The following is a 24,158-nucleotide window of genomic DNA, read 5'->3' as shown; positions in this document are numbered from 1 at the left end:
TTTAGTTGTAGTTGACACAATACCTTTATTTTTATTTTTATTTTTGTGGTGCTGAGGATCGAACCCAGGGCCTCTCATGTCCTAGGTGAGCACTCTACCTCTGAGCCACAACCCCAGTCCCTCAATTAATGTTTTTTTGAGTTAATTCTTGGTAGAAACAAAGATAAAGTTTAAGGGCAATGGCATCTGAATTGTCTCATTCCTTTATTCGTGAGTTAAATCCTTGAGTTCAGAATTACTGTGGCACAGGGTAGAAATATTGTGGAATGAATACAGAATTTGAAATGTCACTTTTTATTCTGGTAAGGAATCAACAATAGCCTTCCTTGAAGAACTGTCTTTCCCATTTGCTACCTGAAGTTAACATTGTTTCCTGCTGGCAGAATCAGGGACATGCGAGTACTGAAAGTCTTAATCTCCAGATCCTCTTAGCTTGGTTAGGGTGAGATGATCAGGGAAGAAAAGGGAAACTTTTCTTTTATAGTTCTTTTTTTTTTTTTAATTTCAAATCATTGCCCACAGCCTCCCTTCTTGTTGACCTTTCTTTCACATAGCTTTGTTTCCTGTTTCCACTTGTACCATGTAGTCCCCTTATTTTCTAGTTCTCCATACCCAATTCCCACTCATTGCTTGAAGGCTTAGATTCTGAACTGATGGGGTACCCCCTCTCTGCAGAACGGGATGAGTGGGTGTTCCGGCGGGGATGTGGTCATTGACGGCCAATGAGGACGAGAGCACCACGGCTCACTTCTTCCTTGGAGCTGGAGATGAGGGGCTGTGCACTCGTGGAACAGGCATGAGGACAGAAGAGAGTGACAGTGAGCTCCTGGAGGACGAGGAGGATGAAGTGGTAAGATTAGGGAAAATGATGTAACTTGGTGTTGGAGCCCCCATCATAGAGACTTGAGATCCTATGGGATAGAGACATCTCTCTGCTCTTTCCAAATATATAGACTGTCTGTCATAAACAAGCCCTATCCTGGTTTAGGGGAGGGACAGTGAGATGATTAATTGCTTCTCTTTGAAACCCCTGCCCTTTTGCCCTTCTCCTATTGTCTCATGGTTATTGGTTCTCTGACTCTTCTGCTTGAGCATATATTTCCTATAGTGGAAAGCTCCTATTCTGTAGACAGTAGTAATCCCTAGACATGCCTCAACCTAGACCAAAGTTAGTAGGCATCCTTGGTACCCAGTGTCAAAAGTCCTGAGAAGAAACTGTGCCCTAAAGATATGATATTGTGTTCCTTAATGAGGGTAATATAGATGGGAAGTTCCTATATTCCTGAGAGTACTTTTTCTCTGTAGCCTCCTGAACCTCAAATCATCGTTGGCATTTGTGCCATGACCAAGAAATCCAAGTCTAAGCCAATGACCCAAATCCTAGAGCGACTCTGCAGATTTGACTACCTGACCGTTATCATCCTGGGAGAAGATGTTATTCTCAATGAACCTGTGGAAAACTGGCCATCCTGCCACTGCCTCATCTCTTTTCACTCTAAAGGTTGGTATCTGGAAAGAAAGACAGGAAGGGATGGTGGTGGGAATGCTGGATTTGGAATGAGGTTCTTACTGTTTTATTAGTAAAAAGGCCATCAACTCCTCCCAACACTAGAGAATAGTGCCAAGGGATTTGCTTTCCCTACATCTTGGAGGAGTTGCTGGGTGTAATTAAGCCTCAGGATAGCTCTAAAACTCAGAATCTCTGACAGAGTTGGGTTTCTGGAAGGATCTTAAACATAATCTTTTTTTCCTGATGAATATCCTAGACTTAGGAAACTGGACAGAGGAATAAGTAAAGGGTTGAATGGGTAGAGGAGCTCAGTATCAGCTATGACCTTTAATGTGTCTCTCTGTCTCTCTTGCCATTTTCTTACCCTGTCTCTTTCACTTTCTTTGTTTGGTCTATTTTCTTTTTTCCATCCCAGGCTTTCCTCTGGACAAAGCTGTTGCTTACTCCAAGCTTCGAAATCCCTTTCTTATCAATGATCTGGCCATGCAGTATTACATCCAAGATAGGTATAGCTTTCTGTGGACCAGTGGGATGGATAACCCTGAGATCTTGCCCATTTGGGGAACCACTCTGGGAGGGGCAGAGTCAAACAAACATGTTTACTATTGAGTTCTGTGCCCTGGTATCTTCCAGTTCCTATGCAAATGATATCCCTAGCCTCTTCCCTTAGTCAATCCCTACTTCTCCCAGCTAAATTTATTTGGGGGTGACAGGAGAGAGGTGTACCGGATCCTGCAGGAAGAAGGTATCGATCTGCCTCGATATGCCGTGCTCAACCGTGACCCTGCCCGGCCAGAAGGTGAGTACCTGCCCTTGCCTTGCTTTCCATGACTTAGCCCAGTGTCTGTCCTCTAAGTATCTCCTATATACCACCTATCTATGTGGGACTTTGGTTATTGGATTATGGGTAGGATAAGAACCATGGGTCTTTGGACAAAGACTCAGACCTATTACATAGATACTGTCGTATCTATATACCACATATCTATACTAAGAGATGGCCATAAAGTTTTGAGGGTTGTAAAGATTAAAACCCCAGGGAAATGGGAGTTGGAAATATTCTATAACCTTAGGCCCTACACACTCCCACCTTTTAGAGTGCAACCTGATAGAAGGTGAAGACCAGGTAGAGGTCAATGGAGCCGTCTTTCCTAAGCCCTTCGTGGAGAAGCCAGTGAGTGCAGAGGACCACAATGTTTACATCTATTACCCCAGCTCTGCTGGAGGAGGAAGCCAGCGCCTCTTCCGTAAGGTGGGTGGGGACATTTGAGCATCTGAGAAGTTAAAGAAGTGGAAGGGTGAGGATGATATTGTGAAGAAGGGGGCTGAAGGATTTGGGGATAGGGTGGTGGACTGAGGCAATGTTTTCTTTCCTTTCTTTTCTTCCTGAAGATTGGCAGCCGAAGCAGCGTTTACTCTCCTGAAAGCAGTGTCCGAAAGACAGGGTCATACATCTATGAGGAGTTTATGCCAACAGATGGCACAGATGTCAAGGTTATGGTGGACACAGGGATTTAAGATATTACAAAGGTCTGGGTGGGGATGGGGTTCTTGGGAAGCCAGTGCATGTGGAAGGGGTGCTAGAAATTAAATGTGAATTCAGTTGGCTTTCAATTTCAAGTGAAGATAATGAATGGAGAATGTAGACATTCTTATTTACACTGTCAGAGCAAGGGCAAGGTGGCATGAGAAATGGTGTAGTGTTGATAAATTACTTTTTAGTGAGGACTAGATAATAGTGCTAGAGTTCTAAGGAGAAGCCTTCCTAATAATTCTGCAGTTGGGCTCAATAAAAATAATGTCAGTCTCCTTATTCTTAATACTCAGGGGTTTTTTGCTTTGACTTTGTTTTGTTTTGTTTTTACTCTGAAACTAGTCTACAGACCTAGTCCTCATATTGTCTTCTCATATACAGGGTGAGCTGTGGGCATACTCAGTGATGCTATGTACCTGCAGGTGTATACAGTGGGGCCAGATTATGCCCATGCTGAAGCTAGAAAATCTCCAGCTTTGGATGGAAAGGTTGAACGAGACAGTGAGGGGAAAGAGGTTCGATATCCAGTCATGCTGACTGCCATGGAAAAGCTGGTGGCCAGGAAGGTCTGCGTAGCTTTTAAGGTAGGGGAAGAACCATGGCATTTGTGGAATGAGGGAGACAGACAGGAGCAGAAGTCTGGGAAAGAATCTTTTATTCTCCTTGTCTCCTTCTCCTGCAGCAAACTGTTTGTGGATTTGACCTTCTTCGTGCCAATGGTCATTCTTTTGTGTGTGATGTCAATGGCTTCAGTTTTGTCAAGAACTCAATGAAGTACTATGATGACTGTGCCAAGATTCTGGGGTAAGAGACAGTAGTCTGTGCTGAGAGAATGAACTTAGAGGAAAGAGACGGAAAGCTTTTGCTTCTTAAAAAATATTGCAAAAAGGGCCAGGTGTGGTGATGCTTGCCTGTAATCCCAGCCGCTGGGGAGGCTGAGACAGGAGGATCACAAGTTCAAAGCCAGCCTCAGCAACCACGCGAGGCATTAAAAACCTCAGTGAGACCCTGTCTCTAAATAAAATACAAAATAGGGCTGGGAATGTGGCTCAGTGGTCAAGTGCCCCTTAGTTCAATCCCTGGTACCCTTCCCTCCAAAAAATATTGCAAAAATGATTTAAGAGTGAAAAAGGAAAAAAAAGCAAAAGGGCTTCTCATCCCCTATGCTTTCCCAGTGCTGCTGTCCTCAGAGATGATAACTGTTAACAGCTTTAGACATAACAGATTATCTTTTTCTGCCATGTATAAATAAACTAGATTTATTTTACTTAAGATGATCATATTATGAAACTGTTCTGCAACTTGGTTTTTTAAAAAAAAATCATCATATAATGTTTAAACTATTCAAAAATATGTAAGGAGTAATGAACATGGTGAACATCCATGAATATAGTAGTGCTGGCTGAGCATTTACTAGCCTAAGAAATAAACAAGAATATAGGTGAGCCAGGTACAGTGGTGCATACTTGTAATTCTAGTGATTCAGGAGGCTGAGGCAGGAGGTTTGCAAGATTGAGTCCAGTTAGTGAGATTGTCTCAAAAACAAACAAACAAACAAAAAACCAAACACTTCTGGATTCAATCCCTAGCACTGCAACAAAGGGGGAAAAAAAGAATATAGTTGAAGCCGCTTACACTCCTCCCTGGTTACATCCCCTCTTCCATGTCCAGAGGGAAACACAGTCCTTAATTTGCATTTATTTATATTTCTACCACCTATGTGAGGGTATATGTTTGCATGTTTTCAAACGTTTTATTTTTTTTTTTTTTTTTTTTTTTTTTTTTTTTTTTTCATTTTAATTTATTCTGTGCAGTTTAAAATAAAAGTTAAAACATCATACAAACCACAGAAGCTTTATCTATAGTACTGACCAATTTTTAAACAAAAATCACTGAGTGATTATTTATGCACATTCCTCATCTTTAGGGTTACATCTTGTTGTTTGTACAAAGGTATTGATAACACACACAGTCTAATTCCTCATGTGCTTATTTGTCGAGCAGCAAGATGACAATGCATCATAGCACACGAGGTTTCCTTTAAGAAACCACAGCAGCAGTATTTGGTGAATGTTATGCATAGAACTGACCCAGAGGTAATGTGAACATTCCTCATCAGAGGGGTAGCAAGGGACACTAACAAATGGGAAATGTAACTTTTTAATATAAGATGTTACTCTTTATGCTTTAAATGTAAAACTCTGAGACACTTTAGAAGCAGACAACACAAGGTGCTTTAACTCCAGACTCCAAAACCAAACACTATTCTATTAGTCGCTAAGAGTCCAGGACCTTTGAGGACTGCTCATTGGCTTTTTAAAGTCAACTTCAAATATATAAGCATTTAGTTTACCAGTCAAAATCTAAGCTACATTGATTACATGTTACATTAAAACATATCTACTGAGAAAGGCTGAATTTTAAAAAGATTACATTGTTGACTTCAAAACTGTTATTCTTAAGAGAAACAATGCACTACTTTCAATCTTTCAACTTCTTAAGATGCCATGTTGTGTGAATCCATAACTTTATATCTTTCCATCTTTCAACAAAATATTTTAAAATGGTTCTTAAACCTAATAACATCTAAAGAAATGGTCGGCACGTCTGTGAAACGGCTGTTCAACACATAACAATGCTTCCCCTATGAAAATCCAGTGAGTGCATTCTATATTTAACTTGACATAAGTATTTCAAACCCATTTTAACAGTGCTATACAAATATTTAGTGTTTTTTGGCATTTAAATCTGAAAGATGCTACCACACAGGTAATTTTCACCAAAAAAAAAAAAAAAAAAAAAAAAAAGTTCAGAAGCAAAAGACTGATCTGGGAATAGTTAGCTAAGAAGGAAATGAAACCAATCTACCTGAGTCCTTGAATTTAGAATCAATCCTCAAAAAGATGGCATACTCCAGAACTATCATTTTGGAGGAGGGTTCAGGTAAAAGTCTACTATTTGTATGTGTTTTTAATGCTCATAACCTTGAAATTAACCACAGGATAGTCCACTTCCCACTGAATGACTCATTTTCAGTGAGACTAAAAATGCAGCTGGGATGCAGTTCTGGTTAAAATTCAGCTACAAAAAACAATAAGATAAAACAGGGAAAGAATAGAAATACCACACCACATAAATAATTCTGCATTAATAACTATTTCTCTTCCATCTCTTAGTGGTTTTAGAAATATGCACTATGTTACATGGGGTGCATGAAAAGAAAGCTTTAAATAAAGGATTAGCCTGCAGATTCTTCATTATTGGCATCAGTAATTTCACTCTCCTCCAGTGAGTTATAGCATGGCAAGTATGACCTATTATATGCTCTTAGGTATATTTCTCAAGTAAGTTAAGCAGAACATTTCTTAAAATGCTATAAAACAACGGAAGCTTGAAGCATTAGTGCCAATAAATAATGCCCAACATATATAGCTTTACAGGGATTACATTCCATTAATTTGCAGGTGACTACAGATTTGGGGGTAGGACTGCATCAGCTATCATTCTTTAATACTGGCACAACAGGACACTCATCAGCTACTTAAGTTTTTCAGTAATTATTAACTAAACCTTATATAGCCACCATGAAACACAAACATGAAGAAAGCCAGCACTCAGAGCATTCTAAAATAAAAAAGTCTAATTTGATATCCTTCCAGCACCAAGATGCTTTCAGGCATTCATTTTTCTAACTGATGACCATGTGAATGTAATGTCTAGCTGATACATGAAACATTAAAATTAATGCTAGAAACTGTGTCACTACTCTTTTATGCCCTAGTCATACAGCATCCAATAAGGAAACGAAGACAGATGACTATGCTCCTCTCGAAGATGCTCCTCTAGCATCTGCGAGCACACACACAGTTCTGCTCTGTAAATTCCCTTTTAATATGTCCAAAGGTCTACAGTATCAGCAAAGATGTGCTCATCAGGAACACAACCTAGGGCAGAGCTAGTCAACTGTGAGGAGACAAACAAAACTGAATGAGCACGAAGAATGAGGTATCAAACATAATTACAAACCTCCATAAATTGGAGGTGATGACTAATTCTGAGAAACAAAGGTGAAAAACAGAAGAACTCAGATTAATAAAACAAACTGGCTTTGCATTTCATTCTTATACAAAGCAGGGAACACTGAACAGTAAGGTTTGTAAATCCATACCTCTCTTCCCCAGTAAACACTCAGTCCAAAGTTCAGTGAAGACAAACATGGATACCTGGCAAGAGTTGTTTTACAGTTATGCAGGTATTTCCACCCGCTATATTTTCAACACCCAGTACCTCTGAGGTCTTGTCACTGGATTATTGTGAAAAAGTAGTTTCTCCACAACACATGCCTTAAGCATAAAGTCCTCCCATACAAAGGGAGTGACTAACCCTACTCTTCCTAGAGAATAGTTCTTCCTATTCCTAACTACTCTAAAATCTTGAATAGATTACCCAAAAAAATGTATTTCATAGAAGATAACTATTTAACATGAGTCAGTATTAAGTATTCCAATAAATAGATGCCATCTTGGAAAGAAAAATAAATTTATAATGACAATACCATTTTTATTTAATCAGATACTATCAGTTAAGATGCACTGTATTATTACAAAGAAAAACACTACCCTTGAAACTACAACCTGATGCCTTATAGCACAGAAAATATTTTATATTTATTAAAACAGTGCTCTTAAAAGATTTTTGTCACACCAATCTTGTGTGTATGTAAAGAATGTGGGAAATAAACTGGTCAAGTTATAACTATAACTTCATATTCTGAACCCAGCTCTTCTAAATCACTTCTCAAGTCACCGTCCTCGCTGTCTGCATTTGCCCACATGACATGGCCCTTGGCATCTTCAAGAGGACTGGCGATGCAGCATTTCTTGAAAGAATGCTCCACCACTGTCTTCTGTTTAATGTCAGTGGGAAGTTTTGGACAAAACAATGTCTGATGTCTTAATGACAGTCCAGCTCGACGCATGAATCGGTCACACCAGCCTCTTGTTGCTTTAAATTTTGTTTCATCAATTCCGAGGGTTTTGGCAATTTCCCCCGCCTTTGACTGCATTACTTGGCGTGTGATAGGCAATCCTTTAGCACATGCCTCACTGACAAAATGTAGTACAGCTTCATCTACTTGTGGGTATCTTCCTTTCTTAGGTCCTGTAAAACATTTTGTGGTTGCTTTGCAAGAAAATATGGAATTTCGGTCATTCCTCCAACGGCGAATATTTGCTTCACTAATATCAAATGTTCGCCCTGCTGCTCTGTTTCCATGCTTTTCTGCATATACAATAACCCTGCGTTTCAATGCTGAGTCATAGTGTAATCTTTTAGAAGACATTTTAAAAGGCCAATTAAACTGAAACATTTGATACCAATAATACATGTCAGTTAAGGGGATGCCACTATAAGCTGTAAATTCACACATGCACAAGCTAGGATAATTATGTGACTATCCTGGCTGACAGTAATGAGATGCATCCCAATTTCAGACAAGTTAAAACATGAAGAATACATTTTGAATATTAAAATATGCTTTTCAAGCTTGAAATGTTTATGAGATTCACACCAGTGCAAACAAACAAACAAAAAAATCCCAAGAGCCAAGGAATAAATGTGTTGAGCAGAAAGCTAGCGAAACTAAATATTATCTTTAAGATGAAATTTTCAAAGGTCCAATTTGGTTTTAATTCCCTTTATTACTATATGGCTTACATATAAATTTTTTGAACTGGATATGAAATCCAAGTATAAATGTTCTTCAGTCATTTAGTATATTTCAAAGCCAAGTCACTAAGACAGAGGCTCACAATTGCCTTTCGTTGTATACTAATAAAGGACCCTGTCTGGGATCAATGGCCTTCGTCAGTAGGTGCCCTCCTTTGGCGTGCAGATCTGATTCTGTGTGGAGAGGATGAAGGGTCTTCTTCAGTTTCAGACCCTGAAGGCTCATGATCTCCCTCCTGGGATCCTGTGTCTCCCACTAGTTCCCGTAGAAACTTGAATTTAGATAAAAACAGATGCCACACAAAATACCAACCGCACACCATCAGCAGCAGGACGATCAGCAGCGTGGCCACGAACACCAGCAGCGTCAGCCCGACGTTGTGCCACATCTTGGGCGGAGGGTGGTCGCCTCAAGGCGGCGGGCGCGGCGGCGGCAGCGGACAGGCGCGAGCGGGCTTCAGCGGCGGGCGCCGGGCGCGGCGAGGCGCCGAGGCGGCATGGGCCTCAAATGTTTTATTAATGTATTCTTCTGTCACATTCTTGTTTTTGTGCGCTTCATTCAGATTTATAGTACTGATTTGTTTATTTTCACATTTTTTTCATATTTCTTCTTCTAGAAACACCATTATGCGGGAACTTGCCCCACAGTTCCAGATCCCATGGTCCATTCCCACAGAGGCTGAGGACATTCCTATTGTTCCCACCACATCTGGCACTATGTAAGTGAAAATAAAAAATCTGGAGTAACACTTGGGATTCCTTAAGCCAGACCAGTGGTTGCTCCTGACTCATGCCATCTAACAGGTAGAGCCTGGGTCTCTTCTAAGTAGTCCCCTTATCAGTACCTATATCCCTAATCTCAGATCCTTGCTCCTCTGTTCTATGATGTGTCAAGTATGATGTGAGGATGGGAGGTGATGGGAGGTTGGGATAGGAGAGAGGCTCTAAGAACATTCCTTATCTTAGGATGGAGCTTCGTTGTGTCATTGCAATTATCCGTCATGGGGATCGTACCCCTAAACAGAAGATGAAGATGGAGGTGACACACCCAAGGTAGGAGAAATGTCCAAATGTAGACAGGTCTTTGTGAGGGAGATTGGGTAGAGAACAGACAGCTCCCAAAAGCTTGCTTTGTCTTGCTCCTTACTTCTTCAGGTTTTTTACTCTATTTGAAAAACATGGTGGATACAAGACAGGGAAATTAAAACTCAAGCGACCTGAGCAGCTTCAGGTAAGGTGGTGAATCTCACCAGAATGAGTGCTAGGAGAAAAAAGGTGTGGAGTTGATAAGAGATAGGGTGGAAGGGCAAGCCTCAAGGACATGGCCTCCTACATGGAGACCCTATTATTTCCTCTAGGAGGTCCTGGACATCACAAGGCTGCTGTTGGCTGAACTAGAGAAAGAACCAAGTGGTGAGATCGAGGAGAAGACTGGGAAGCTAGAGCAGCTGAAGTCCGTGTTGGAGATGTGAGAAAGGGGATAGCAGAAGGGAGCCTGTAACAGTGAGAAGTGAGGTACTAGGGCACAAAGTAAACTGTTGTTGTATCCTGCAGGTATGGTCACTTTTCAGGTATCAACCGGAAGGTGCAGTTGACTTACTATCCTCATGGAGTAAAAGCTTCTAATGAGGGGCAAGGTAATATAGCCCCTCTTTCAATTATCATTCGCATCTCTTGTTCTCAAACCTGTAGAGTGCCTCTACCTGAAATTACCTTTATGGTTTCCTCAGAAGTTGTAACAGTTAGATGTTCCTAATATTTTCCTTAGATCTAGACCTACTCACTGCCCCATATTCTCTCAGATTCACAGAGGGAGGCTCTTGCTCCATCTTTGTTGCTGGTTCTGAAGTGGGGTGGAGAACTGACTCCTGATGGCCGTGTTCAGGCTGAGGAGCTGGGGAGAGCTTTTCGCTGCATGTACCCTGGAGGACAGGGTGAGTGTTGGGATAAAATCCTTAGTAGGGCTGGAGTGAGATGATTAGAAAATAAGTCAGAGAAAATGGAAAGAGGCAATGGGGAAGTTCTTTCCTCTATATGGGTACTTATAGCAGTCTATTTCTGGTCCTTTCCTTTGCCCCCAGGTGATTATGCTGGCTTCCCTGGTTGTGGGCTGCTTCGTCTCCATAGCACTTTCCGCCATGACCTCAAGATCTATGCCTCTGATGAGGGCCGTGTCCAGATGACTGCTGCTGCCTTTGCCAAGGTGCCTATTATGGCTTTTTCACAGTCCCAGAGTCTATTAAGTAGAGAAACAGAGGGTTTGGAGAACTAAGTGTTTGTATACCAACTCAAAAGAAGCTATCACATTGTATACAATTGAAAAGAAGATGAGAATAGTTAGGGGGAGTAGGTCTCCTTGCTCCTCAACCAGCTCCTGTTTGCTCTCTGGAATAATCTAGGCCTAAGAGAACTGGCTTGGAAAAAAGAACTAATTGACCTTGGGCTTCCCCTTCAGGGCCTCCTGGCTCTAGAAGGAGAGCTGACACCCATTTTGGTACAAATGGTGAAGAGTGCCAACATGAATGGTCTCCTGGACAGTGATGGTGATTCCTTGAGCAGCTGCCAGCACCGGGTGAAGGCTCGGCTGCACCACATTTTGCAGCAGGATGCACCCTTTGGCCCTGAAGACTATGATCAGGTCAGGCTCTCCCTATTTCTGTGCCCCAAATACCCTGGATCCCAAGTTCCTAGAATTCTAAATAATAATAGTGATCAGTGTAATAGTACTTATTACATGCCAAGCTTTGTTTTAGGTATCTTACACATATTATCTTGTTAATCCTTATAGCAACTCTTGGAGATAAGTAAATGCCATAATTCTCTTATCCACAATTTCAAAAATTAAAAAGATATTTATCAGTTTGACATCATTCATTTGGCAGCCAAACCCTACATGAATTGTCATAGGACTATTTATACTTCTTAAACTTCCTAGTTAGTGTCAATAGTCATACATTTTGTTGCAGAAATATTAATGTGTTTGGTTATGCCCTAAATTGAGCTGAAGGCATTAAATAATGTGTGACAAACACTTTTTAACTTCTGAAGTTCAAAAAATTCCCACTAAATGTAGCTAATCCCAAGGACTGTGAATGGGAGAATGTTTCAGTTATCTCTTGTTATATAAAAAACTATGCCTCTGGGGGCTGGGGATATAGCTCAGTTGATAGAATGCTTGCCTAGCATGCCCTGGGTTCAATCCCCAGCACCACAAAACAAACAAACAAACAAACAAACAAACAAAAAACTATCCCTCAAACTTAGCAACTTAAAGCAATAGCCATTCCATTATCTCTCATAGTTCTGGGCTTTACTGGTCTAGCATTGGGTCTCTTCTGGGGCTATCTAGGAGGTTTGACTGGGGTTCTGGGATGAGTGGCTTTCTCCTTCTTCATGCTGTCCCTATAATCTCAGGAAGTGTCTTCTTCACAAGTTTTCTTGTGACTTCTCAAGCATATAACTGAATTTCTTTTTTTAATATCATTTTTTTATTGTTGTTGTTTATGGTTTTTTTTTTTTTATGTGGTGATGGGGATTGAACTAAGGGCCTCATGCTTGCTAGGCAGGTGCTTTACCACTGAGCTATTCCCTAGCCCCATGGCTGAATTTCTTAAATGATGCTTTAGGGTTCCCTTAACACAGAAATTTACCAGCTTTCTTAAAGCATAGACCCAGAATTAGCACAACATAAGTTTGTTATTTTTTTATTGGTTAAGTAGTCACAGGGCCAGGCCAAGGGAAGAGTCAAGGGAAGGGAAGACAAAGAATTAATGATCACCTTTAATTACCACAAGGACTGTCGGAACTGTACTACTTTTCTCCCATTTTACAAATGAGGAAATATAATCTCTAAAGAATTTAAGCAGCTTTTTCCAATATCACACAGCTACACAGCTAGTATGAACCCTAGGAGTCTAACTCCAGAGCATAGGCTGTTAATTACTACAATACACTGCCTCTCAGTATCAATCATAGTGGGTACCATTATCCAATGTGACCATCCTTTTTCTTGGGTATCCAGACCACAGTTGACCAGGCAGTGGTTTTCCACTATTCCAATTCTCATTTCTGATAGGTTCTTTTTTTTTTTTAATTGTAGTTGGACACAATACCTTTATTTCATTCATTTATTTTTATGTGGTGCTGAGGATCGAACCCAGGGCCCCACACATGCTAGACAAGCGCTCTACCACTGAACCACAATCCCAGCCCCTCTGATAGGTTCTTTTAAAAATTATTCATTTTTAAAATTGTATCTTTTTAAACATTTTTAAATGTACAGTTCAGTGTCAGTAGGCATATTCATATTATTCTGTAACTGTATACTGATAGGTGTATTTTTGGTGTGTGTGTGTGTGTGTGTGTGTGAGTGTGAGTGTGTGTGTGTGTGTGTGTGTGTGTGTGTAGTGCTTAGGAACCCAGGCAAGAGCTCTACCAATGAGCCACATCCCCAGCTCTATGACAGGTTCTTAAATGAGTTACATAGCTAAGTACATAACGTGTCTTTGCTGTGTTCTCCTCTGAGCAGGACTCAATAAGGGACAGAATCTTGCTGCCTTATTTTTCAATCTGTGTTCAATACCAAATCTAAAAAATCTCCCTTGCTTCCTTTTTCTAGTAAGAATGAAACTTATGAGGCCTTAGGTAGACCTGTGCATACTACCTAGAATCTTCTTCCTCCCCATTTCTCATTGAATGTGACTGTCCTAAAAGCTTGAGTTGGAATCCAGTTCTGTGGCAGCACTTCTACTCTAGGTCCAGGCAATAAACACTCATAAAAACATTCTGCCGATATTTTGTAATAATGTTATAGAGATTCTGTAATAAACTCACAGGAATCTGGGCAATCAGCACTAAACCTATCTTGCCTTTCTTCACTCTTCCTCACAGCTGGCTCCCACAGGAAGCACTTCCCTCCTCAACTCCATGACTATCATCCAGAATCCTGTGAAAGTCTGTGATCAGGTATTTGCCCTGATCGAAAACCTCACCCACCAGATCCGTAATCGGATGCAGGACCCCAAGTCTGTAGGTGGGTGTGAGTGCTACTGTCTTCAGGTACGGGTGCATTTCTCGGGCACTTGTGTGGCCTTTCTTAAATGTCTGAGACAAGGCATCCTCATCCCTCTGGTTCTACTCCAGAGTTGTCAGGATCTTTTGTTGGAGGTCAAATCTTTGGCTCTATCTGACTGCCTGCCTTCCTCCCAGACCTGCAGCTCTACCACAGTGAGACACTAGAGCTAATGCTACAGCGTTGGAGCAAGCTGGAACGTGACTTTCGACAGAAGAGTGGGCGCTATGATATTAGTAAGATCCCTGACATCTATGACTGTGTCAAGTATGATGTGCAGCACAATGGGAGTCTGGGACTTCAAGGCACAGCAGAGTTGCTTCGTCTGTCTAAGGCATTGGCCGATGTGGTCATTCCTCAGGTGTGTCTCATAAAAGTGATCTAGTCTGGGGATAAGGGCATTAGGAAGGGGAAAAAAAGATTTGGGAACCAGGGGAAGAAAACTTAGAGAAGTAATTAGTTGAGCTGTTAAAATTCTCAAGATTCACTCTGACTCTGGGTAAGTATAGAAGGCTAATTGAGGAGATATTCGGAGAGAGGAGAGGGAAAGTGGTGGATAGAAAAGAAGCCTTAGATCTGAGGCATGATCTTGGGGCTAGAAATATGAAGCAAGAGGAAAGCAAGATTCACTGAAGTACTTATTCCTGGTGCATGGTCCCTTAGGAGTACGGGATCAGTCGGGAGGAGAAACTGGAAATTGCTGTGGGCTTCTGTCTTCCACTGTTGCGGAAGATACTACTTGACCTTCAGAGAACCCACGAGGATGAGTCTGTCAACAAGCTGCATCCCCTGTGAGGGAGGGCTGGGAGGGGTGATGGATGGAGGGAGGGGCATGTTGGGAACCCTTGGAAAATCAAGTCTGGGATGGCTTGGGCAGCCAAGAAGAGAGGGGATTCTGGGATAGAGAGAAGTCTTTGAGGTGGGAAAAAGGAGTTTGTGAAAGCCTAAGGAAAGGATTCTCTGACTTCATGCTAATGTAATTATTATCTCAGGTACTCCCGAGGAGTGCTCTCCCCAGGTCGCCACGTTCGAACACGGCTGTATTTCACCAGTGAGAGTCACGTCCACTCTCTACTCAGTGTCTTCCGTTATGGGGGACTTCTTGATGTAAGGATCCTCATTATTCCTTTAGTCTATGAGCATCTGTCCCCAGAATTCTTCTACTGTCTTCCTCATGCTGCTTCTCCTCCCTTTTTTTTTTTTTTTTTTTTTGTGAAGTACTGGGCATTGAACCCAGAGCCTTGCACATGCTAGTCAAATACTCTATCACTCAGCTTTCACCAGACCTTTTAATTTTTATTTTTAAAAATCTTATTTTGAGACAGGGTCTCTCTAAATTGTTGAGGCTAGCCTCAAACTTGTGATCCTCCTACTTCAGCCTCCTGAGTAGCTGGGATTACAGGCATGTGCCACCATGCCCAGCCTCATACTTCTTTTTTTCTGCAAACTTTCTCTATTCTCCTTGGCTCCCTGACCATTTCCTGACTCCCTGTCCTTGGGCATTGGCTTACCTCTTTTTGTGTTTGGTAGGAGACCCAGGATGCACAATGGCAGCGAGCTTTGGCTTATCTTAGTGCCATCTCAGAGCTCAACTACATGACACAGATTGTTATCATGCTTTATGAGGACAACACACGGGTGAGGAGCAAACAGGGTGGGATGAGGAGAGGGCCCCTTCTTTCTGCCTCCATTTAAAACAATTTTCTTATCCTTAGAATTTGTGGAATCCAGCTAAGTGTGGCACCTAGACACAGCATGGCACAGAGCATCCAGGAGGTTCCTACTGGAACAGAAAATATGTTCTGGGATGATGTTGAGCCAGAAAGATTACCTATAGCACAGTTGTGGTGTTGGGGAGGATATAGAATTTGGGACATTATAATGAGTCTTTTTCCCTCAAATATGATTTTTTATATATATATATATACTTTCTGCATCTGTCTCCACAAAGATGTCTTTAACATGCTGCTGAATGCACCATAGCAAAGTTGCAGTATTGTAGAACTAGAAGTTTGAAAGTTATGTGGAGTGGTGAACTACAAATGGTGGGAGGTGAGGGAATGAGGATCCACTGACAGAGTATAGTTAAAGGGAAACTAAAACAGATCAGCCTCAGATTGGTGCAAGACCTCAGTCTAAAAGCTCAGGCCTGGATGGATCCTCTTGAGTTCCTCTCTGTTGCCCTTGCCTGCTCTTCCACCTCATACCCAGCTTTTCCCAATGGCCCTTTCTGTTCCATAGGACCCTTTATCAGAGGAACGTTTCCATGTGGAGCTGCACTTCAGCCCTGGAGTAAAAGGCTTTGAGGAAGAAGGCAGTGCCCCAACTGGCTATGGTTTCCGTCCAGCCTCTTCTGAGGTGGGTCAGAGGGCTGGGATAGGATTTAGGAACCAAGTGATGGGAAACTACAAACCATCCAGGACAGAAAAAAGGATTGGGGAGTTTGAGATTTGGAGGCTGGAAGCTATTAACACCTATTCGGTCTGTTATGGAACAGAACGAGGAGATAAAAACAGACGAAGGAAGCACGGAGAACCTGTACCCAAGGAAGGCACCAGATGAGCCAGATCGGGCTTTGCAGACCTCACCACAGCCTTCTGAGGGCCCTGGCCTTCCAAGAAGATCACCCCTCATCCGTAACCGAAAAGCTGGTTCCATGGAGGTAATGGAAGGGGCTTAGGAAGAAGATGAAGGGGTGGAAATATCCATGTATACTCTGAATCCTCTTGGAGTTATTCTTGGGATCTGAGTCTTCCTGCCCCTGGTTGATATGTTTTATCCTAATCTCTCTTTCACAGCTGGTCCCCCAGTAGAACTTCTTTAAGCTGATTGCTACTTCTAATATTAAAGTTGCCAATGACGCATGCCTGAGAGAGAATGATTTTAAATGACTAGGTTGAGAAGGACGCTGGATAGCTTTGAACAGGTGGTTCTTTAAAAGGAAATATATTAGAAACAGCATGATCTCTGGGCTTACATCCCAGTCTGATTCTTAGAAGCTGAATGACCTTGCCTCGATAACTAAACTTCTCTAAGCCTCATTCTTTTATCTATAAAATATAAGTAATATTCACTTTATAGATGCTTATTAAATAGTAACTATAGTAACAATACAAAAGATGGCTCTCTCCATCTTTTTTTTTCCACCTTGGGTAAAAATTATAGTGCAGACATGAGCAAACACCTGACACTTTAATGCCATTAGGGTTATATCTGTGTGTGGGCCTATGCCCTGCCACTCTCTTGTCTCTAGTTCTGGTTCTTATTCTCAAGTCTAGAGAAAGGAACAGTTTTTAATCTCACATTGGGTTTATCTAATTGTCCTGGGGTTTTCATTTGATCTTTTTCCTGGAAACACTGTTTTATCTCTTTGACCCAATGACACTCTTTTTGATGCCATGATTTATTCCTCTCTCGGGGACTTTTCTAATTTGGATGCTTCTGTGACTCCATGAATTACTGTTCACTTGACTCTGTGCCAGATCTCTATCCTGGAGGAGTTTTTTTTTGTTTGTTTTTTTTCCATTTTAGGGATTTCTTAGAAGAATGTACAACTGGCTTTCATAGGTCAGCCATAGGTTTCCAGTTCAGATTTTGGAGAAAGCCAAGAAGAAACACAATGGTCTCTTTTCCAAAATCATCCTTTACTTCCTAATTATTTTAAAGTAGAATTGATGTTGATAATTCACATTGGGATATGCATTATTTTCTCCTTGAGGTTTAGGTGTAACTTGATGTCTACATTTTTCTACATACCCTACAGACTCATATGAAATTGATTAAATGGACAGAATGACACATCATCTTCCATAGTAAGCTGCTGCTTCACATTGAAATGTCTTCCCCACAGTCGTGGTCTGCTGGTCTGCCTGGCAGGATTGTGCTGGACCTCCTTTTTTCTACTGGTCTAAGCACAAGGAGACATAGGCAAAGGAGAGCTCTCTGTGTATCATCTCTTAGTTTTTTTTTTTTAAGAGAGAGAGAGAGAGAATTTTTTAATATTTATTGTTTAGTTTTCGGCGGACACAACATCTTTATTTGTATGTGGTGCTGAGGATCGAACCCGGGCCGCATGCATGCCAGGCGAGCGCACTACCGCTTGAGCCACATCCCCAGCCCCTCATCTCTTAGTCTTGATGATATTGTCTTCCTTCAGTAAACTTCCACATTCCTTCTTTCAGTTACTGTGTTACTTAGACCCTGGCTCAGCTAGGATGATGGCTGCTTAGGATACACTCCTCAACATTGTAAGAAATCTTCTTTCTGCTCTTTGGTCACAAAGCTTTATAATACTAATATTTCCTCTCCTTGCTGTAGGTATTGGATTATCTTATCCTTATCAATGACATCCTTCCTCCCATCCCTCCTTCTTGTCATCTCATATTTTTGAACTGTTTTGACCTTCATAGCAGCTGTGCCCTAGGTGGTTATCCTCTCCAGCTCTGTAACTAGCTCAGCTCTTTGGGCACTGGGGATTTGGGAGCCAGGAGTTTAAAGGAGCCGTGACCGGCTTTCCATCCGGTCTGATTGCAGGTCATGAACATGCAGTGCACGGGGAACCTGGACCTGATCCCCTTGAGGGGACGGCGCCGCCGGAGGTCAGGAGACCTCCCCCGGCCTTCCCCAGCCATCGGCCTACAGCCCCGGGCTGTGTCCACCACCCACCTGGCATCCTGCACACAGGTGTCCCTCCCTGTATCACCTTCCTTTCCTGTTTTCTATCTCTGCTTTTTGGGATCTAAGGATGTGAAACACTATCTAGATGGGATGTGTGTATGTTAGGAATTGTGTGATTGGTCCTCATGGACATTGGAATAAATTGGTTTTATGTATCCAGAAGTTAAATAGTTGGGAGTAGGGCACATTTGATGTAAATTAGAAACCTATGCAGTAGTCACAGTTGTCCCATGGAAAAGAGGAGAGGGTGACCAGACTTTGTGGCTAAACCACTATAATTGTCTTTCTGAGTCCTGGGGAGAGATAGATAAGATTAGGGACCCCAGTCTACTGAGAACTATGAATAATTGGATCATGATTTCTCAGATTTGGGGTGGGAGGGCTGTGAGGACAGTTATCTTAGGAATAGAAGTGACTTGTATAATAGAAGAATTCCCTGGACAATTATCTTGCAAAAAAACACTCTCTGTTCTCTTTTCATTTCTCTTTCCTATAAAAATTCTTTGATTCTTTCAAATTTTCTGATGCTGCTTGGCTTTGTAGGGGCAAGAATTAAAAACCTGGGTTTTATACTTCTAGGTTGAGGTAGCAAAATAATAACATAGAGTCTTTTTCTGCAGGTGCTGTCTGAGACTTCGTCTTCAAAGCCTGGTGGCTATCGGCTCTTTTCATCTTCACGGCCACCAGCAGAGATGAAACAGAGTGGCCTAGGTATGGTTTTCTAGCATCTCTCACATATGGTGGAAAGGGTTGTCTGTCTGTTCTTCAGAGTTTTATTGTGGGAAATCTTTGTCATGGGAGGTGGGACCATCCAGTGAGTGGAACTGTCAGGTGGGGGTAGGGAGGATGAAGTGTGAGAAGCCGTCGTTAAGTATGAACTTATATCTCAGATGATTGTTTCCATCTCATGAAGGTGTCTGTCTTTTGGTTTTCCCCACAACCCCCCATTTCCCTGGCTGAATGGCATTTTTCTGGCTTTCCCTCTCATTCCTTATCTGCCCCTCCAGTCTACCTCAGACCTTAAGGGGCAATGAAGACTCTGAACCTTCAGAGTTATCAGTGACAGAGCTTTAAATAGAGGTACTCATGATCCTCATAATTGTCATATTCCTCATATGGAGAACTTGTGCCATGTCTTCCTCTGAAGCCTGTGTTTTTCACATCCCTGTGCTGCCCACTCCTACCTCTATGCCCTGGCCTTTATTCTGTCCTAATCCTGTAACTTTTTTCCTTTCCTTTTGGAAGATTGAGGGACAAATCTGAAACTGGTGTAGTGGCAGAGGCTTCTCTCAGGACTTTGAGGGAATGTCTCTTGATTTTTTTGATCCCTGGAAAGGGGTGGAGAACTTCATTCAACCTTTTCTAAGAACACAGACTGCAGGAAGAACCAAGCCACTGAGGGTATTGTATTCTTTGGGAGGGGGAGGTGGTCCTTGGGAGAGGCTGACTCTGAACATGCTGCCATGTCAACCAGTAACTAGAATTAGAGGTCAGAGATGAATGTGTGGGGGGTCTGAACTTGTTCCCCACCTTTTAAAATTTTGTCCTAATATTCTATTTAAATCTTCTCACTTTTCTGTTACCTTTGTCCTTAGTACCTAATTTCTTAGTTCCCAAATGGCCAGCATTTGAATCAGCAAGAGGGTAAAAGACTTTGGTCACTTTCCAGGCTAATTTTATGAGAATTGGGTACATTTTAGATCCCTGAAATAGAGTAGATGGTTTGGGGCATGAGAAATAAATGACAAATGTGTAGATCTGTGATACGGGCTTTTCTTCCCAGAAGTCCTAGTGAAGAGTAGATTTCAGATGGTCTGGAGAAGTGGGTAGGTATGTCTGGCCCAGTTAAATGGGAGTGATGTCAAGAATAAGGCATGGGTAATGGACACAGAAGTGGTTGACAGATGGTGGTGGTAAGGTAGAGACCACTGGGCAGAACAGGATTGGCATGACTGCACTAGAAAATTTTTCAGTGGAGGAAATAAATGTAGGACAAAGCTTGGGGTGGTCTGGGATAAAGCCAGCTAGTGTTTGCTTTTCTGAATAAAAACAGACATATTTAGCAACTCTTATTGCTCTATGGCACCCAATTCTAGCATGAAAGATAGTGGAAATTGTTACATAGAGAAATCCTGAATTTTGGGGTAGAAATTATTAGCTATCTGATCTTTCTGATTTCTCTGGTACCCTTGAAACCATGGTCTCTTCTTTGTGAGCTCAAGGGAAACTGACCTTCTCTCCACTTTATTCATTTCCCCTATAAATATTAAGTCACCAGCCAAACTGAGGGTCTTGGCAAAGTTAGATTTGAAAGTAGAGAGGCAAATCCTAAAAATCTGGGTGTCAGTTTTACCTCTTCCTGACTATGGTAGTAAAGACCATGTAATTCTAATTTTATGCTAAATCAGATATTGGGGACAGTGACTAGTTTGATTTAATCAATAAAACCTTATTTAATCAATAAAAACTTGATTCTTGCTGGGCATGGTGGTGTAGACCTGTAATCCCAGCAGCTTGGGAGGCTGAGACAGGAGGATCGCAAGTTCAACGCCATCCTCAGCAAAAGTGAGGTGCTAAGCAACTCAGTGAGACCCTGTCTCTACATAAAATAAAATACAAAAAGGGGCTAGGGACATAGCTCAGTGGTTGAGTGCCCCTGAGTTCAATCCCCAGTACCCCAAACAAACAAAAAAAAACCTTGATTCTTCAAGTTTTGCTCCTCTGATTGACAGTAGAATTCTCTTTGCTTTCTTTGAACTTATATGTATGCAAATCTCATTCTCATCATAGGGCTTACAAAACAATAAACTTTGAAGACAGAAAAAAAATGCCTGTTTTTATTGTTGTTTCCTGCTTTCCTTCTTAGTAGAATGCTTAGCCATAATAGATATGCTCTACATATAATCAGCTTACTTTTCACATGCCTTCCAATTTGTGTCCATCTTGACTTCAGGAACTATACTGTTTTCTCTATGAAAAAAATAAATTCTTTTCTATTAGAAAAGAACTATACTATTAGTACAGTTGGTCCTCAGGATCATGAGACCTAGATTCAGGTCCACCTTAGCTCCTAAAATACTGTGTGATCTTAAGAAAAGGAGAATACTTCTGGATCAGTTTCTTCATCTCTAAAATGAGGAAGTCAAATAGATGGTCTCTTAAGTCCCTTCCAGCTTTAAAAATTCAATGAATCTTTTACTTTCATTCTTGAGAAATGTTAAAAAGGCCTGAAGATGGGGAATGTTGGATGAAGAAAGAATTGGAAGGGTGCCAGCTGAGTGTACAAAACATGTCTCTAGTTTCAAGCAAGGATTTTCCCTTTCAAACCTACAAGAGATTAGATTTCTGGGTTTCTCAAATCCTATATCATTTATATCCTCTAAAGGGCACTGAGTTAAATCTAGGGGAATCCAGAGGGACCTAGCTATTCTTGTAAGAATTCTGAGAGCCACTCAGAGAGCATAGTCTCTCTCTTTCAGTAGCTTTGAATCCCATACTGACATGACTAACCCTGTATTTGTAGTGGCCTCTTTTCTCTGCCATGTAGATCTTCAGGAGAATTCCCACTTTGCTTGCTGAGTATGGCAGTGGACAGTAGTGAATGCTGTTTGTGGTTACATGGAGTGGCCAAGTGTAGTGGTTTTGAATGACTGTGTGTGTGTGTCTTGATGTTGTCCTGTGAAGTTCTGTGTACTTCTCTGTGCAGCTTTGTGTGGCTACTAACACACTCCCGGCCTTGCAGGCTCACAGTGCACAGGGCTGTTCAGCACCACGGTGCTGGGTGGCTCCTCCAGTGCCCCGAATCTTCAGGACTACGCGCGCAGCCATGGCAAAAAGCTACCACCTGCCAGTCTGAAGCACCGAGATGGTATGTGGGTGGGTTATGGGGGGCAAATCTTTTTTTTTTCACTTGTCTCCCCGCAAGGACACAGCTCCAGAACTATTCATGCTTAAGATGGCACTGAAAATGGCATTATAACAAGTTTTCTTCATCAGTAATAAATGGAAGAAGAAACCAGGACCCCTTCCACCCCTCCATTTGCATTCCCTCTCACCATACAAATACTACTTATTTATGCTTATCCCTTCATAATCTCCTACATACAGGCTTGCTGCATCAATTTGTACTCTTTCCTGGATTCTGGCCTATAGGGGTGAGGACCAAGAGAATACTCCATGGTCAGGAAGAACACAGTGGATTCTTGATTAAAATCCAGGAAAGCAGGGTTAGGAAAGTAGCTCAGTTAAGGTAGAAAAGATGTGTAGAAAGAGATTGGGTAAAGGGAAGAACGTGTCTGCAGAGATTTTCTTTTTTCCAGATGACCAGAAAGAGGACATGATGGTGAAATTAGTGTTGTTTGTGGGACTGTATTGTTGTAGAGGTGACACAGATTACTGAGAGATTACACCAGAGGACAAGATTAAAATATGGTAGCTAGGAATCTTAAGGGGTGGGAATGGGACCAGGCCATATAACTAATTAAAGAATAGACTGTACTGTGGGCAAATTCCAAAGCAGAGGGTGGGGACAGGGGTGGGTATAATCCCCATGATGTCTTTTCTCCCCAGAGCTCTTGTTTGTCCCGGCCGTAAAACGATTTTCTGTGTCGTTTGCAAAGCATCCGACTAACGGTACGTTTGCTTCTGACTCAACATCATTCCTCCTCACCATGTCACCTCCAGACACTTAACCTCTGAGTTCTGACACTGACTTTGCCCTCCTTCCACTGTGTTGACACCCTCCTGTTTCTGAATGAGCTACTCACTAAGTGTTCCTAATGGGACATTTCCCTAGTGACAACTTTAGCCTTGGCTGCAGCCTGGTTGACCTATCCCTGTGGCAACTCAGATTCTTACTTCCATAATCACCATCATCACCATTATGTCTTTTTTGTCAGCATCACCATCAAGACATTGATTAGATCTCTCCTTTTCCTATCACATGACTGCCAGGCTAAATACAGCCGATAATGGTTCCCCTTCCTAAAAAGAATAGCATTGCCTAGATTGGGCCCATTTCTTTTACCCCACCCATTTCTCACTTTATGTAATTTTAATCTTCCTGGGTTTTTTCTCCAACTCTTTTGATGGGGCGGATTACTAGTTTGTTTCTCTTTTAGAGTAATGTTGCAGTTGCCAGGTCCCAAGCCTACCTATAAAGTCATTTGTCTCAAAGATATAGTTTCCCATCTCCATATTCCTATCTTCCTGCCATTGTGTGTACTTTGTGTGACTCTCGTGCTCCTGACATCTGCTTTATGTTACTACTAACCTAGTGCCTGGGCCTAGAAAACAAGAGCCCAGATTGTTTTGGGATAAAAGAGGGAAAATAATCCCAGTGATGAGTTGCCACGCTAATACGGAGCCACCAGGTAGGGCAATGTGGCCCTGGTTTGGGTGCCAGTGAGTTTAACAAAACTTCTCAAATGCAGACCTGAGGGACATGTTAAAAAAATATACTCATATATATGTATTTATATATACATGCATATATATATATATATATATATATATATATATATATATATAAAGTAAAGAGGGAATATAAAAGGAGTTGGAGGTGGGGAAGTAGCAGATAAAGGAGAAAGAACTATACCGTGAGGATTGTTTCCTTGGTGGTTTTGTATGTATGTGTGTTT

General features: G+C 41.7%; 2 protein-coding genes and 1 non-coding gene across 22 annotated transcripts in view; 2 read left to right on the top strand and 1 right to left on the bottom strand.

The window, feature by feature from the left end:
• The window catches only part of Ppip5k1 (diphosphoinositol pentakisphosphate kinase 1), a 49,007-nt gene that overhangs the window by 4,507 nt on the left and 20,342 nt on the right, over positions 1–24,158 (top strand). For 8 of the 20 annotated variants that reach the window (XM_026393264.2, XM_077800008.1, XM_026393284.2 and 5 more), the window contains 25 exons: positions 676–850; positions 1,306–1,501; positions 1,926–2,016; positions 2,224–2,309; positions 2,608–2,762; positions 2,903–3,004; positions 3,467–3,628; positions 3,727–3,848; positions 9,389–9,490; positions 9,738–9,824; positions 9,927–10,002; positions 10,130–10,239; positions 10,326–10,408; positions 10,574–10,705; positions 10,853–10,974; positions 11,227–11,409; positions 13,662–13,803; positions 13,980–14,203; positions 14,506–14,633; positions 14,835–14,949; positions 15,373–15,480; positions 16,084–16,200; positions 16,340–16,504; positions 19,140–19,230; positions 22,262–22,387. In XM_026393264.2, coding sequence (XP_026249049.1) covers positions 704–850; positions 1,306–1,501; positions 1,926–2,016; positions 2,224–2,309; positions 2,608–2,762; positions 2,903–3,004; positions 3,467–3,628; positions 3,727–3,848; positions 9,389–9,490; positions 9,738–9,824; positions 9,927–10,002; positions 10,130–10,239; positions 10,326–10,408; positions 10,574–10,705; positions 10,853–10,974; positions 11,227–11,409; positions 13,662–13,803; positions 13,980–14,203; positions 14,506–14,633; positions 14,835–14,949; positions 15,373–15,480; positions 16,084–16,200; positions 16,340–16,504; positions 19,140–19,230; positions 22,262–22,387 — 3,172 coding nt within the window. In that variant the 5' untranslated portion in view covers positions 676–703. Of the gene's footprint in view, positions 1–675; positions 851–1,305; positions 1,502–1,925; positions 2,017–2,223; positions 2,310–2,607; positions 2,763–2,902; positions 3,005–3,466; positions 3,629–3,726; positions 3,849–9,388; positions 9,491–9,737; positions 9,825–9,926; positions 10,003–10,129; positions 10,240–10,325; positions 10,409–10,573; positions 10,706–10,852; positions 10,975–11,226; positions 11,410–13,661; positions 13,804–13,979; positions 14,204–14,505; positions 14,634–14,834; positions 14,950–15,372; positions 15,481–16,083; positions 16,201–16,339; positions 16,505–19,139; positions 19,231–22,261; positions 22,388–23,088; positions 23,152–24,158 lie in introns of all 20 variants that reach the window. The other 12 variants (XR_003301211.2, XM_077800011.1, XM_026393358.2 and 9 more) reach the window with 4 other exon arrangements.
• Positions 8,541–9,250, bottom strand: LOC144255335 (small integral membrane protein 13). Its single transcript, XM_077799791.1, has one exon. It carries the CDS (start codon positions 9,158–9,160, stop codon positions 8,897–8,899), a length of 264 nt encoding a protein of 87 aa, XP_077655917.1. The 5' UTR covers positions 9,161–9,250; the 3' UTR covers positions 8,541–8,896.
• On the top strand, positions 23,853–23,962 carry LOC113186202 (small nucleolar RNA U6-53/MBII-28). Its single transcript, XR_003301243.1, has one exon. It is a non-coding gene; the product is annotated as a small nucleolar RNA U6-53/MBII-28 (small nucleolar RNA).

This window comes from Urocitellus parryii, chromosome 6 (assembly GCF_045843805.1).
Source record: "Urocitellus parryii isolate mUroPar1 chromosome 6, mUroPar1.hap1, whole genome shotgun sequence".
Classification (NCBI taxonomy): Eukaryota; Metazoa; Chordata; class Mammalia; order Rodentia; family Sciuridae; genus Urocitellus; species Urocitellus parryii.
The sequence above is the reverse complement of the archived record's forward strand: the minus strand, read 5'-3'. Positions and strand labels throughout refer to the sequence as shown.